General features: G+C 40.2%; 2 protein-coding genes across 2 annotated transcripts; one reads left to right on the top strand and one right to left on the bottom strand.

Moving 5' to 3' along the window:
* Nucleotides 1–442: 442 nt before the first annotated feature.
* rps27a (ribosomal protein S27a) lies at nt 443–3273 on the bottom strand. Its single transcript, XM_034681747.1, is given in 7 exon segments — nt 443–646; nt 956–1042; nt 1044–1088; nt 1788–1873; nt 2518–2572; nt 2998–3061; nt 3171–3273. Coding segments are annotated over 6 exon segments (495 nt in total). The 5' UTR covers nt 3046–3061; nt 3171–3273; the 3' UTR covers nt 443–472.
* Nucleotides 3274–3309: 36 nt separating this feature from the next.
* On the top strand, nt 3310–11509 carry LOC117811464 (clathrin heavy chain linker domain-containing protein 1-like). Its single transcript, XM_034681745.1, is given in 13 exon segments — nt 3310–3696; nt 4353–4540; nt 4824–4912; nt 6684–6882; nt 7010–7053; nt 7056–7124; nt 7882–7972; nt 8046–8152; nt 9988–10004; nt 10006–10160; nt 10239–10441; nt 10626–10808; nt 11016–11509. Coding segments are annotated over 13 exon segments (1746 nt in total). The 5' UTR covers nt 3310–3492; the 3' UTR covers nt 11213–11509.
* Nucleotides 11510–14095: the final 2586 nt, after the last annotated feature.

Raw genomic sequence — 14095 nt, forward strand, 5'->3', positions numbered from 1 at the left:
ACTAATTAAATACCTCATAAAGTAGCTTAAGGTGTTTAAACTGTGCTGTAGTTCATTTGTCTCATAGTTTTAAGTTATTTTCAAGAAACCAGTGTAATGGTCATTGGATCAAAATTTTAAAGTAATATGTGCACAAAGAGAAACACTTCTGATACCATTCAAATTCAATGCAAGCTTTAGCAAGTCACAATTTGTGTTTATTTTAGGTAGCCTTATAAACTATCCCCTTTATGAACTCATTACTGATGTTTATATTCTGATATTGAATTCAAAATTTTACCCAATTAAAGACCATATATCAAAATAACTTGGCTGCTGTATGTTTAAGTAACAACCAGAGGAAAAGCTTAATGACTAAACTTTGAGTCCAGTTCTTCAGTCCAGACGTGAACTTTAAACATTTTAAGACATGTCAGGTTGGTGACAGAGTAAACACAAAGACTTTTTTTCAAAACATTTTTGTCTTTATTTACTAACGCCTCTCAGAGTGTCCCTGTCTACTGTCCTCGGGCTTGTTGAAGCAGTAGGTGAGGCAGCACTTCCCGCAGTAATGACGGTCAAAGTGGCTGGCCATGAAGACTCCGGCACCGCACTCGTCAGCAGGACACTCGCGCCTCAGTCGGTGGATTTTACCGTTCTCGTCCACCTGGGAAAAAAAACCAACATTTTACTACAACAGCACCTAAGTTATCAATCCATAACAGAATAAGACTGGAAATAAAAAACAGAACAGTCCCTGGATATTCCTAGAGACTGTTGTGATTCTTACATCTTAAGACTGAAATCATAAACTACTGGAATCCAAGCACATTTAGGGTCTGCCACTTGTCTTTCAATCATTACGTTTTTTTAATTTGAATGTCTGAAAGCTCAGTAACACTCGTTTAGCGTAATAGTCTTGCCAAAGCTTAGCACTCTGTAAATCTCTCCCGCTTACAAAAAAACATGTTTATACCTTGTAGTACTTGAGCACAGCGAGCTTGACCTTCTTCCTCTTGTGCTTGTTCTTCTTGGGGGTGGTGTAGGACTTCTTCTTCCTTTTTCTTAGCACCACCGCGCAGCCTCAACACCAAGTGAAGAGTAGACTCCTGAGGACGAGAAGAATCGAAAAGAAAAGATGGTTTAGTCTTTAGTTGTTAAAAGCTTCACTTCATTCACCAGCCTGTATTTGAAAAGCCTAACATGCAGATCAGTATTGGCAACACCCGTCTGTGCAAAGATCTGACAACATGTGTTCTCCACTTCCACCTGGTAAAGTTAGTAAGTCCAATCATGTCTCATGAGGACAGAGAACATCAGTTCTGTGCACAGAAAATAAATGATAGTCAGCTGAAATGAATAAATCAATTTCATTCTGAACATCAGTGATTCTCTGACACAGTAGGGCAGCATGTCTGGGGAGCTTGCAATGTGAGTTCTGACGTTTGGAATGAAGCAGCATTACATGCAGATGTTTCCTTCTCTCTAAAACAAGCAGCCTTAGGGGTTAAAACTCAACAGAGCCTTGCAATAAAAACCAGGGTCTCCAAAAAAAAATCCTAAATTAATCTTCTCCATGCAGAACTTTATTTCACTTTTAGATTTATGAATGTGGGTTTTCATCAAATATGACTATAGAACTAATTCACTAAGCTCATGCCACTCTGTCAGGGTTGATTGATCAGATCATTTGATCAGAACTCTGCATCAGCTTGCTTACCAAATTCAGCATCAGAAGCAAATTAATGATGTCACAATACATCTAAAACTGTCTGCTGTTTGGTGCCAAGCAGGGGTTGTCAGCTCACCTTCTGGATGTTGTAGTCTGACAGTGTACGTCCATCCTCCAGCTGCTTTCCAGCGAAGATCAACCTCTGCTGATCGGGAGGGATACCTGCAGACAAGAACAGATCATCAACACCAAGCCGGGTAGGTCAACACACTGACAGTCTGCCAAGGACAGGTGTTCTACCATCTTGCATTAAAAAAAACATCTGAAAAATTAGCTCAACACTCCTATCCACTTCCTTTAGGAACATTTAGATGAAGTTCAACAAATTAGTTCCCCTTTATTGAATTTTAATTATGCCTCTGCAATTAAGCTGCTTCAAGTGTCACTAACTCATTTCTCTCTAGGTTTAGCAAATATTCAAAGTGTTTGTCAATTATCTTTAGGTGAAGTCAGTATAATTTTGAATGTATTTACTTTAGATTAATAAATAAACACCTTTCACTGGCCTCATTGATACAATCTTGATTAAGCTGAGATAATACTTAGCCTTTGTTGAAACTGCAAGGAGTAAATATGAGAAGTGGCTTATTTCAGTCTAAAATTTAATTAATTCAATCTAAAAAAAAACCCTAACAGTTCAGTGCTGGAAATAAACAAATGTCACTATCACAGTTCAAAAACTTTCTGATGCTAGATATTTCTATATGAGTGATAGATCACTACAAGGACATTTCATCTTAGGAAGTTACATCAATTATTTGAGACCAGGTAAAAAGATATGTACAGTACAAGTATGAAGAACTTACCCTCTTTGTCCTGGATTTTGGCTTTGACATTTTCAATAGTATCTGAAGGCTCAACCTGAAAACAGAGTAACAAGTAAGTGATCAGGTCAGACGGACACGTTCTTCCGGTCAAACTACAATCACATGTTGAATATGATAATCAATGTCTCTGTAAAATCTGAACGTTACCTTTCCGCGTATGAAAACATTAAAAGGAAATGTGCGGGGATTACTCCTTTAAAGTGTACTGATGTCTGCCACACGTGTACACAGTGCTAGGAGTAGCTGCTAACTGCTAGCTTAGCAACATACGTAGTGTAATATAGTTAGACTCGACGCACAGTTGAGTGGAGTATCCACACATTTAACAAACGATTCACATGTTTAGTACCAGGAACTGCGGTTTTTAAATGAGAACTTGTCTGCATAATTAAATGTCAAAGTGAGTAAAACTCAGGCTAGCTAAACACCGCATCCCTCCATCACAGCCCGGCTCCTCACCTCGAGGGTTATAGTCTTCCCCGTGAGGGTTTTCACGAAAATCTGCATCTGGCGTTCAACCCACCTACAAGGGAAATACACAAAACACTATAAACTCATTGTTCGTGCTTAAATGTGCTCGTTTACTGTTTATTTTACAGGATTATTAGTTAAAATACGGAGCACGATCTTACCACAGGCTCACTCCTAATGGCGGATCATGAGAAGAGGGCTTCTCGAGCGAGCCACGGGGTTTTCTGCACAGAGCTGCACGGGTTAGGTGACCCGCTTCAGTGCCTGATTTAAATTATTGACATTTTGATTGTATTTTTGTAAACCGCACAGGCATAGAATTATACTTAATTATAACTTGGTAAATTGAAGAATGTATGACAGGATGGTAAACTAATTATCTGACAAACAAAATTTCCGAACTATTTGATTTACAAGTAACCATAGCAACGTAGGAGCTAGAGTCAGTAAAGAAAAAATCTTCCATGGAAACAGTAGATAAAAATGTGTGAGCCACAAAACTCAAGCAGTTCATATTCAAGAAAAGAGGAAAGTCGTACTACACCCAACATCTTGGTATCAGGGAGTGACGAGAGTTTTTTCCAGTCTCTGTATGAGTTCATTGAACATGAGAAACTCTACCTGCAGTGTCCTGCGGAGGGACCAGACGAACTCCGATACTTCATCTACCGCTCCGTCTTCAATCAGGTACAAACACATATGAGAAAGCAATGCATGTCCCACTTTCGTATAAGTCATCTGATAGCATGTAGGTCTAACATCCAAAACAGCCAAATGTTAGATATTTATTTATCAAGAGAGTGCAACACTGATGTTGTAAAGGTTTTGTTAACCAATGTTTGAATGTCTGACCAGTCACACACCCTATAACTAGAAGCTTGTGGTACACACAACGACATATACAATTGTTGTATAAGGTAATATGCCTTTTCCACTGCTATGTGCAGCCCATTATACCTGCAGATGAGAAGATAATAGAGTCACCATCCCCCTTTTATAGTGGTTGCAGTAAAATCCAAATAAAGTGAAGGACAATTGGAGTTTTGCAACATCTTCTTTGTTTACCTGACTAAGGAATTTATGGACTAGTAAAAAACAATTAAATCCTTAAATGGATCAATTATGAATATTTTGGTAACTCTGTCTTGGTTTCTATCATTTCAAAATATAAAAATAACTCTGCCCATACTGTTTGTTTTTGTGCCTAACTTGACTACCTTTGGTACACAGGTGCAGACTAAGTTTAACACTTAATAACAGAAACTAGATTGTAAACAAAAGAATTAAAAAAGATTAAGGTTCGGTTTTGGTTTCAGTCCTCCTCCTTGTCCTTTTTCTAACAGGTGATTGGCAGAACAACAGCCTACAAAAGACTTCTTCTAACCATAAAGTCTGGGTACGATGATGTCATCAGAGAGCTGCAGAGGAGAGCGAATGAGGCCAGGGAGGCACAGCGAGGTCTTGTAGCCTCAACATCGCATCCAAAATCTCTGATAACCTGCCAGAGAAGAGTTGCCCATCTAAGGGAGAGGTGTGTGTTTGTGTTTGTGTGTGTGCGTGTGTGTGTGTGTGTGTGTGTGTGTGTGTGTGTGTGTGTGTGTGTGTGTGTGTGTGTGTGTGTGTGTGTGTGTGTGTTGTGTGTGTGTGTGTTTTCAGAGACTGTTAGGATCACACTCAAAATGCTGTATGGATCTGGTGGGGTCTCAGACTTGAAATTAGCATCCAAAATGTCTAGAAGGTCTAAAAACCTCATTAAATATTTAAAATGAAAACTTACCTAGCCTTTACCCGGTCATCTCTCTGTGTCTTTACAGACTCTCTGTCCTTCAGAGGGGAACAGAAGATCTTCATCAGGAGATCAAGAGACAGCAATCACTTAAAGAGCAGAGCACATGGATACCAGGTACTGCTGATACTAGAATAAGTGTATGGTTGAAAATCACCTCTCACCTTCTCTTCCAAGTCAAATATACACTATGTCTACTGAAAGCAGAGTTGGTTGAGTGCTGTTATTTTCATTGATTGGGCCCAATCTAAGTAGTGATCTATTCAATGTTTGCTGCATGGAAACAAAACAGAAATCACTTTTTGGAAAGATTGCAGAATGATAAAGATCTTCCCTGGTACAAAGTGACAGACTCAAACTCTAATGGACCCCAGAAATAATTATTCTGCTCAAAACATTCATCACAGCAAAACAAAATCCTGTTCTTATCATCCTCCTAGAATAATTAAACTAGACAACTAAAACATTATTAAACAGGTATATATATCATCAGTGTGCTGTTGTACTGTGAGCTGCTTTATCGCCTTTATTTATCTGACTCTGAGATCACTTTACAGAAAAGATGCTGCTAGGTTTGATCTTTTGGATTTTTTAATGCATTGTGTCACAACCCATGATGTGCACGACATGTTACATTATCAAAATACACTCTGTTAGCTGCTGAAGGGGTAGACTGACCTGATATAACAAACTCTGCACACATTACTGTGTCCATCGTGTAATCGTAGGTATTTCCTGCTTCACATTATGCAAAACTGAGATGTAAAAATGTCAAAAATTGACAATATATCAGTGATGTACATTATAGATCGGATTAGCTGGTTAGTGCGCTGCAGGCAGAAGAGCACCTCTGTGTTGTGTCTGCAAATAGTGCCAAACAAACAGGCTTTCTGGTGGCCAAGTAAAGTGCTGAAAAAATCCCAAGTAGAGCGTAGAACTAAACCCAGATGAGTGCTCAGGTCAAAGTCTTTCAAAATTGGCTGAATGACGTGGTAGAACTGGCCTCATCTACTGAAAACTGTTGCCTAGCTTGCGTGCTGTTTCTCCCTGCAGTTTCTCATTATAGGGGCTGAGCTGACCGGCATCGGTAGGGGCTTGTACAATTACCAGTAACATAAAACTCATACCACCCCACTTAAAAAAACTGAAATATCCCTTTAATTCTTGTCAGCTGATCCTAAGTCAACTCTAACATCACCAAAACTCCAAACACAGTGCTCCACTTGGGTACTACATGTTGGTCCAGTCTTAGGTAGCAGGGCAAGATGAACCAATGAAGATCTCTGCAGAAGGGTCCACAGGAGGGCATGGGTGATCAGTCTGAAGGGACTGTCAATATTTGTTGATGGAGAGTTAATCAAGAATTCCCAAACACATGCGGATTGACTCTAGATGGAAAGAAACTACAAACTAAGAAGCAAAATATTTCTGTGTTCATGAAATAAGGATTTTTTAAATCACCACAGCACAGCAGGAAGGTTACTTCTTGTGTTTCTGAACTATCTACAAAACTATTTCATCTTCAATCTGTTGTCTGACTAAAGAACCAGAAGAATAAGAAAGGAGGAAAGCTATGTGGGGAATCCCGCTGTGTTCAGACACAGTGCTGGTGACCACACAGAGGAGGAGGAGACTGAAGACAGGTGTTTACAGACTGACTCTGTCCAGGGTAACAAACTACTTCTGTAATTGCTCAGTCTTGTAGAGGCAGCAATTATAGTATGATGTGATCAGCCGGCTGTCGGTCTCATTGTTAAAGGGAGAGAAGAGGGTCACTAAGTTTTAATGATACGACACCCCAGCACAGATGTCGTCACAGTCTAGAATCAGAGTCTGGCAGGTAGTGGTTACAGTATATCTCCTCTGTCATGTCTGCTTTGTCTCTCAGGTGTGACGGTGGCTGAATCAGAGGATCCTGAGGCTCTTGATATACATCTGAAGCATCTTAAAGCTCGGAGAGACACTCTACTGGACAACAAGAGTCACTGCACCTCAGTGGAGGTGAAAGTTGAGCTGGATACCAAGCTTCACGTCGCTGAGCACCACAGGGACCAGCTGAGTACAGAGAACCACCAACTTAAAGTCCTGTAAGAGCTGAAACCCTAAACTAATACTTTACACCTGATACGCCGATGTGTATCATCCACCTCTTGCTGCAGAGTAAGGCATCATGTGATAGGATTCCTGTATTAATCTTTCTCTGTGTGTCTGCAGATTCAAGCGTTTGAGGATTGTGTCTAACCGTCTGTCCAGCTGGGAGGAGGAAGAGAGCAGGTTCCTTTGGAGGAACTTCTGGGTTCAACAGTGAAGAACATCAGACACAGTAGCAGTGAGACACATCAGCTATCAAATATTTTCAGATTAGAAGGGTGAAAATTTGCGTGTCAAACAAAGAAAAATTAAGATTTAAATTGTGACACTTGACCAGAAAAATGATTTACCTCCCAGTGCCAATATATGTCTCAACCAAGCTTGCTGGATACGGCCCTGGTGGTGAGGCTTTCAGCAGTGTGACTGCCCCCTGGTGGCTGGCTGCAGTATAGGTCAAAAAATCCGTCTCCCCCATTCATTTGAATGGAGGAGCAGTCAAACTTTAAAAAATAAATACACGTCGTACGAATGTTTCTCACATCCGTATGCTGTGGTTATATGTAGTTATTATTTGACTGTTTTGTGTCCAAGGCCTCTTTTTTCTGAAAAGTTATTTTTCATTAGTTATTAGAGTTTAAAAAACGGGGTTTTACTTCCGGGTTTCCTTTGATTCACAGCCGCCGTAGAACGAAACTTCAAAGGGCACACAGCATCTTGTGACGTTACGCTGTAGGGCGGAGCTTATTACAAAGGCTTCACAGGCTCTGGCTGCACAATGGCTGCACCCAGGAGAGGGATTTTTTGGCTTCAGAACTGTACAAGGGGAAGAGGCGGAGCAACGCTGTCCATTTTTATTTACAGTCTATGGTCTCAACATATACATTTCCACCACAAAAGTTCTTGAGATCCTGATTGATATTACCATCAAAGTAAAAAGAAGAAGATAAATTGTTGACCTATTCTCTTCGTCAGCATCTCTCATGTATGTCCAGCAGTGACTGAAGATGATGTCAATGCTGAGCTGTTTGAGGATGAAGAGCCAGTTGGCGTGGATCAGTCCAAACTTCTGAAAGAATACCTGGACAGGTGCTGCATTTACTTCTCATGACTTGCAATCCCTGCAGCCTCTCTGAGTTTGTCCTCTCTCGCTCTCTGACAGGTTTATTGAGCTCTTTGAAGCCGCTAAGTATGAGGAAGCTGCTCTGCACGCTGCCAGGTCTCCCCGAGGAGTCCTGAGGAACCTCGACACCATGGAGATGTTTAAAGGTGAATTCTTATAGTCATTGAAGGACTGCACTCAGTGGAAAAGTTGAGACACTTTGGTTTTATTTGTGCTTTTAGCTGAAGGTTTCTTTGCAAAGGTTTCCTGTCTCTGCTCCTTGTTTATTGCAGTTGCTCTCTAAAACAGAAATTAAAAAAAGATAATCATTTTCCTTTAAGTCATATGTTAACCATAGCTTAACCACAGAAAACAAAACAAGATATTTAGTTTTCCTTGTCACGTCAATAACATTACTGCCATGTTTTGTCGGTCCTTAAACTAACTTCTATCACACGGGCATGATCTGTCTAAAAAGTGACTTTCAGTTCCTGATTTTGGTTCCTCTGCTTCTTCAGTTTCATGGAGTGAAAATTATCTCCAACATGTTCACAGACCACATTGATATGAGTACACAACAATGCTGATTATAACATGTTTGTTCTTGGAGAAATTATTTGAAGATAAAACACAATGTGAGACAAGTAGTGCTGAGAAGGTTCCCTAGAAGAACTATCAATTCAACAAGAAAAGAGTCATCATCTGGGAATGCTTTACTTAGGGTTATCACTCAAATGGTGAAAATGAATCATGGAATTTCACCATTCGAGTTATAACCCTTGAGATCCTCAGGTAAATATATTCGTGTAATGTGCGGTAGGTGGCGGTAGTGTAGTGTTTCCCCTGCTCTCTGCTGAGTTAGAAACACAAAATAAGCATGTGCATGCCAAATGAAGGTTTCTGTCTGCATGTTGAAGCAACAGAGGCTGATATCTTTGCCAAATAGGGATAGCCCAATGTAAAGAAGAATCAAAGACTGTGTAAAATATGGACTGAACAGCGATTCTGAATGAAGTCAGAATTTCTAGAGCTCCTCCATTGACTCCCTGCAGAAGAAGTCTTATGTGCAAGTGTTCATTTTTCTGAGAAATTTAGTTTTAATCAGTTATTTGATATTAAATATGATTGATCGGGTGCCAGTTGTCTAGTGGTCTATGCGTGCCCCTTATTCAGAGGCTATAGTCCTCATCGCAGAGGGCCCCGGTTCAACTCCCAGCCACGACCATTTGCTGCATGTCTCTCGTCAGCTGTCCTATCAATAAAGGCTACAAAGACCAAAGTTATAAATAAATAGATGACAACTCTGTTGACAAATGTGGTTTGTATAGTGTATTTTACTGGATTAGCAGAGTAGAGGACAAACAGCGAGAAAAAAATGTGACAAACCCTACACAAGTGTCATTGAACTAACTCAAACCATCACGTGAATCTGTCTCTGCCTGCACTGTACCGGAATGAGGGATCATTCACATTTTATCAAAAAGTTAAATGCATGTTTTGGTAAGTGGAGGGTGTGTGACATCATTCCACCGCCCTATCAGACAGATCGTTTTTGCGCATGCTTTGGCTCCACCAGCTCAATATGTCAGCACCATCAGTGTTTTGGTGGTACTCAGGCTTCACATCTCCCAATGGGAGGAGATGGAGATACAAGATGGATGGATCTAATGGGAAATTTGTTTTATTGGAATGACAACACATTTTCAGATATTAACCAGCCACAGAAAAAAAAATCTACTTTCATGGCCTCTAACATTTCTGAAAAGATCAGCAAACACATCACAGCTCCAATAAAAACACAGTGACCACATACAAACATTTTAGCATCTCTTAAACTGAGCATTCTCAAAAAACTGTACTCACATGCTTGTAAAACAAAGGTGAGGGTGTTTCTATTGATTCCTTTCTTTGTTTAGACAGCATATTTGATTGTGTCATCATTTGATTGTCTTGTCCTGTGGAACTGCCTGATGTATTTATTTTTACGTATTCTTTATTTCAGGTGTTCATGCCCCCCCAAGGGTCTGTTCGACCTCTCCTCCTCTTCTTCCAGGCCCTCCTGATGACCCTCCCAGCTGGTGACAAGCTGTCAGCTGCTCTCTCCATTGAGCTGGTCCTCTGTGCCCTGCAGCACGGTGACACACAGCTCATCAACCACAGCATCACACAAAACAAGTAAACAAACTAATAATAATCAAACATTTTTTATCAGCTCTACTGCTGCTCAGGTCTTCATCCTTTTTGTTCTCTCAGACTGACCTGCTCTGAGGATCTGGGTGACATCCTAACTGAGCATGCTCAGAAGAACACTCATGTTTCTGACCTGTGTCTGGCTTTGGCGACTGTTGCCTACGAGGCCTGCAGGCTGGACAGGAAGACCGCACTGAGCATGTGCAGGAGAGGGCTGATACACAGTGCTGCTGAGTTCATGAAGAACTGCAAGAATCTCACAGCTGGTTTGTGTGTGTGAGAGAGTGTGTATGTGTTTGTGTTTCCAAATATTTTCATACCCATTAGTTATTTATACACCAAATTATGTAAAAATAGGGCCCATGTTTAAAAATACAGAAATTCTCCTTTAATATCTCTCTCTCTCTCTCTCTCTCTCTCTCTCTCTCTCTCTCTCTCTCTCTCTCTCAGAGGACTGTATGTGGGTTTTGTATTGCTCCCCCAGCCTCTCCCTCGTCCAGCTGTTGACGGAGTCTCAGCAGGGCCAGGCAGCCATCTTGTCAGCAGGCGTGGTCCTCTCCACTCTGCTGTCAGACCCTCAGCAGCAGGAGCTGGCTCTGCAGCTCCTCGACAGCTTTGTCAGCAGAGGCCAAGGTGAACAGAAGCTGTCAGCAGGCAAGAAGCCAGCTGTAGTGAGAATAAAAATGTGGTGATTAAGATGTTGGGCTTGTAGCTTTTAAAACAAGAAGGCCAGATTTATGGATCCTGAATCTGATAATTCATAATGAAGCAGAAGCTAACATAACTCCTGATCTGAGGTGGCCTCTAACCCCTCTGACCATGCTACCTCTCTGTCCTCAGGTGTTCTGGAGGAGCTGATACTGGAGGACATCAGAGCCTCAGTTGATGATTGGACCAATGTGGCGTGTGTGTGCTCTGAGCTGAACCGGGCTGATCTGAGTGGAGTCATCCTATCCATCCTGCTGGACCAAAGCGGAACCAGAGTCTTGTCCCCAGACCTAGAGGGAGCCGGGCTGGTAGATCATGTCTATCTTTGAAAACTGATGCTGGCTGTCCTTTTGCAGGGGGAATGATCACAGCAGGAAGACTCCAAACTTCTGTCTTTTCTTTGAATGCACAAATGTAGAAAAACAGTACAAAAGTTCTGTCTCTGAGTCTCAAGTTTCTGAGTATTAACATAAATAGATATAAAATAATCAAATCTGTTGCCCTTTTTGCCACCAGGGTCAGCTGAGTCATAGAATTAGAACCACATGTTATAATCAAATTTTTGAGCTGTACTGTAAATGTATTTTTTTTTTTTTTCCATTTTCCATTAAAAACTTTCATTACCAGTTTTTTATCATCACAAATCATAAACATGCGGCTCCTTGCGTGATCCCATCATTTTCAAGGAGATTTTTGACCTTTGACCCACTGGTCTATGACACTTAAATGACTAAGGTAAAAATCAGAAACAGTGACGGCTGATGGCCAGCAGATGGCGTAGAGATTCATAAACTGAAGCTGAGCATAAAGTTGATCCTAAAAAAACACACAGTTAAAACTCTTTGATGTAATAACAGTAACAGAAATAAGGTATATTTATTAAGTTATAATTATTTATTTATTTATGTATTTGTAGCAAAATAATTATTTAACACGTATTTATTTATTCTTTTACAAAATAAAGAATCAAAATAGAAGTTGTTGAAATAATTGTGAAAAATTGTACTATATTTTCTAAGTCTAAGTCTTGTGGTAAAAATATGAATACATCAGGTGACTTCCGTGCAGTCAAACAGAAAGTGACCTGGAAGAAGCATTCAAAAGCTTACATGCCTCTGGGTAGTTTAATAACAATACATCAGAACTGTGATACTGTCACATGGTACAATGCTTTCTTTCAAAGGGAATTACATTTCAAGTATAAAATTAACAAGTAATGGCAAAGTTACTACCTCACTGTTTATTTATTTTTCCATTGTATTGCACATATAAAAGAACGAAACAAAACATTATTGCTCAATAACATTAGCCAAGGTACTGTATAACAGGTAAATTCAACAATAAAACTAACCACTAACTTTAATGACATGTAATGTGCAGGGGGAGCCAAAAAACATATATATGACTTTTATGACTTGTTAGATAAGTTATTTTTACACATGTATATGTAACCGGCTGATTAGCGCTCATGCCCCACAGCTGGGTGGGAACCAATCACCTGCGGTTACCTGGTTGTTTTGCGGGGATAAAATTGAGTGACGGAGCTCCCTTCAGTCTCTGCAGAGCTCCGGGTTGAGAGCAGGTACGAGTCGCGTGTGTTAAGTGTTTTCAATGTTCGTACATGTGAGTAACTTTCACTCTTATTCCAGGACGGTGTTCCTTTCGTGTTGGTGGATCGTTGTGTGCCGCCAGCGCATATAGTACGCGGTACGAGCGCGGGTAGTGACGTGATAGGGTCGCGGACGGCCGAGGTAAACCTCAACTGGGTTTTGTTTATCTTAATGTGCCGTTTTGTTGTAAGTGGTTAACGTTCATGTATTTTGTTGCAGATTGCCACTTTTGCCTTGTCTTCTTGTTGTCTTTTTGGTGTCTTTTTGGTGTCTTTTTGTCTCTTTTTGCCTTTCTATTTAGCTTGTCTTTGTTTTGTTCTTTTTGCCTTGAGTTACAGGCTCTGCTCAGTAACAGTGTGAGTTAAAGACTCTGCTCAGTAACAGTGTGATTTAAAGACTCTGCTCAGTAACAGTGTGATTTAAAGACTCTGCTCAGTAACAGTGTGATTTAAAGACTCTACTCAGTAACAGTGTTAAAGTGTCCCAACACTGATTTCTAGTATATGATTCATGTTGAAGTAATGATAATAATTGTGTTTTAAAACTATTTTTCTGCCAGTTAAATAAAGATTGTGTATATATTTTCCTAAACCATGCCTTTGTATTCATTTGTGAACTCACCTGTGTATTGTTAAAGGGGAAACCCTCTGTTAAAGGGTCGGTAACTAAAAAATAAGTATATTGGTAAAACACTTTGGGTGAAAGTCCCAAGGTGGCGTTGTTGGTATTTTATCTTCTAATCCCAGAAATCCCTTTCCAGCCCTAGCTTGGTTACATATAGTTCTAACCGAGTAATATTGTTATCATTGTTGGGAGTTTCTGCATTATGAGTTATTTTACTTTTGGTGTTTAAAGTACATCATGATGCCTATTGGGATGCTTGGAGACAGAGGCGAATACATGGAAATGCTACTATAATGATACAAAGATCATTGCAAGCCGCTCAATACAGCCTCCCTTATGTTAAAAATCTCAATAAATGCTGCTATCTTTTAGCCAGATAACAGCTGTTAGCTAGCAACAAATCTGGGTCAATCAACTATAGGCTGCTTCTGTAAAGAAACACATTACACAAACATTAAGCGTAACCAGGCTGCTCATCTTACCTACCTGACATAATACCTGCTGTGCTTTACAAAAAGTTCAGAGGTGAAAGGTCAAATGTTGAATTGTGGGGCAAAAAACCTTAGGAAATCCGAGGAGCTCAAATTTGGTGCTGGATGATCAAAACAACGTTTTCTTGTCTTTGTTTAATAGACAGTTTTGTAATTGCCTTGAATACCTGAAGATAGTGCTAAAAGTATTACCAAGTACTTTTTTCAGTTAAAGGAGTTTACAGCCAGAGTCAGTCCAACAGTTGAGCAGAAATCACAGCCTGTTTGCAGTTTGTTTTACAAGGCAGATAATTCAGATCGGTGGAGGTTTCCTCACCTCGGGGCTGCACAGATTGGCAATGGAGAGTAAAATCTGATTAGTTGGCCCTGTAAAACTTGAAACTGTTCTGCTGCTGTAAGGCTGTGTACAGGCTTCAATCTGTGATCAGTTGTGGTTGCAGAAGAGAATCCTCCAAATAACATTTAAAACACTTTAAAAAATACTCTA

The sequence above is a fragment of the Notolabrus celidotus genome, chromosome 4 (assembly GCF_009762535.1).
Source record: "Notolabrus celidotus isolate fNotCel1 chromosome 4, fNotCel1.pri, whole genome shotgun sequence".
In the NCBI taxonomy this organism is placed as follows: domain Eukaryota; kingdom Metazoa; phylum Chordata; class Actinopteri; order Labriformes; family Labridae; genus Notolabrus; species Notolabrus celidotus.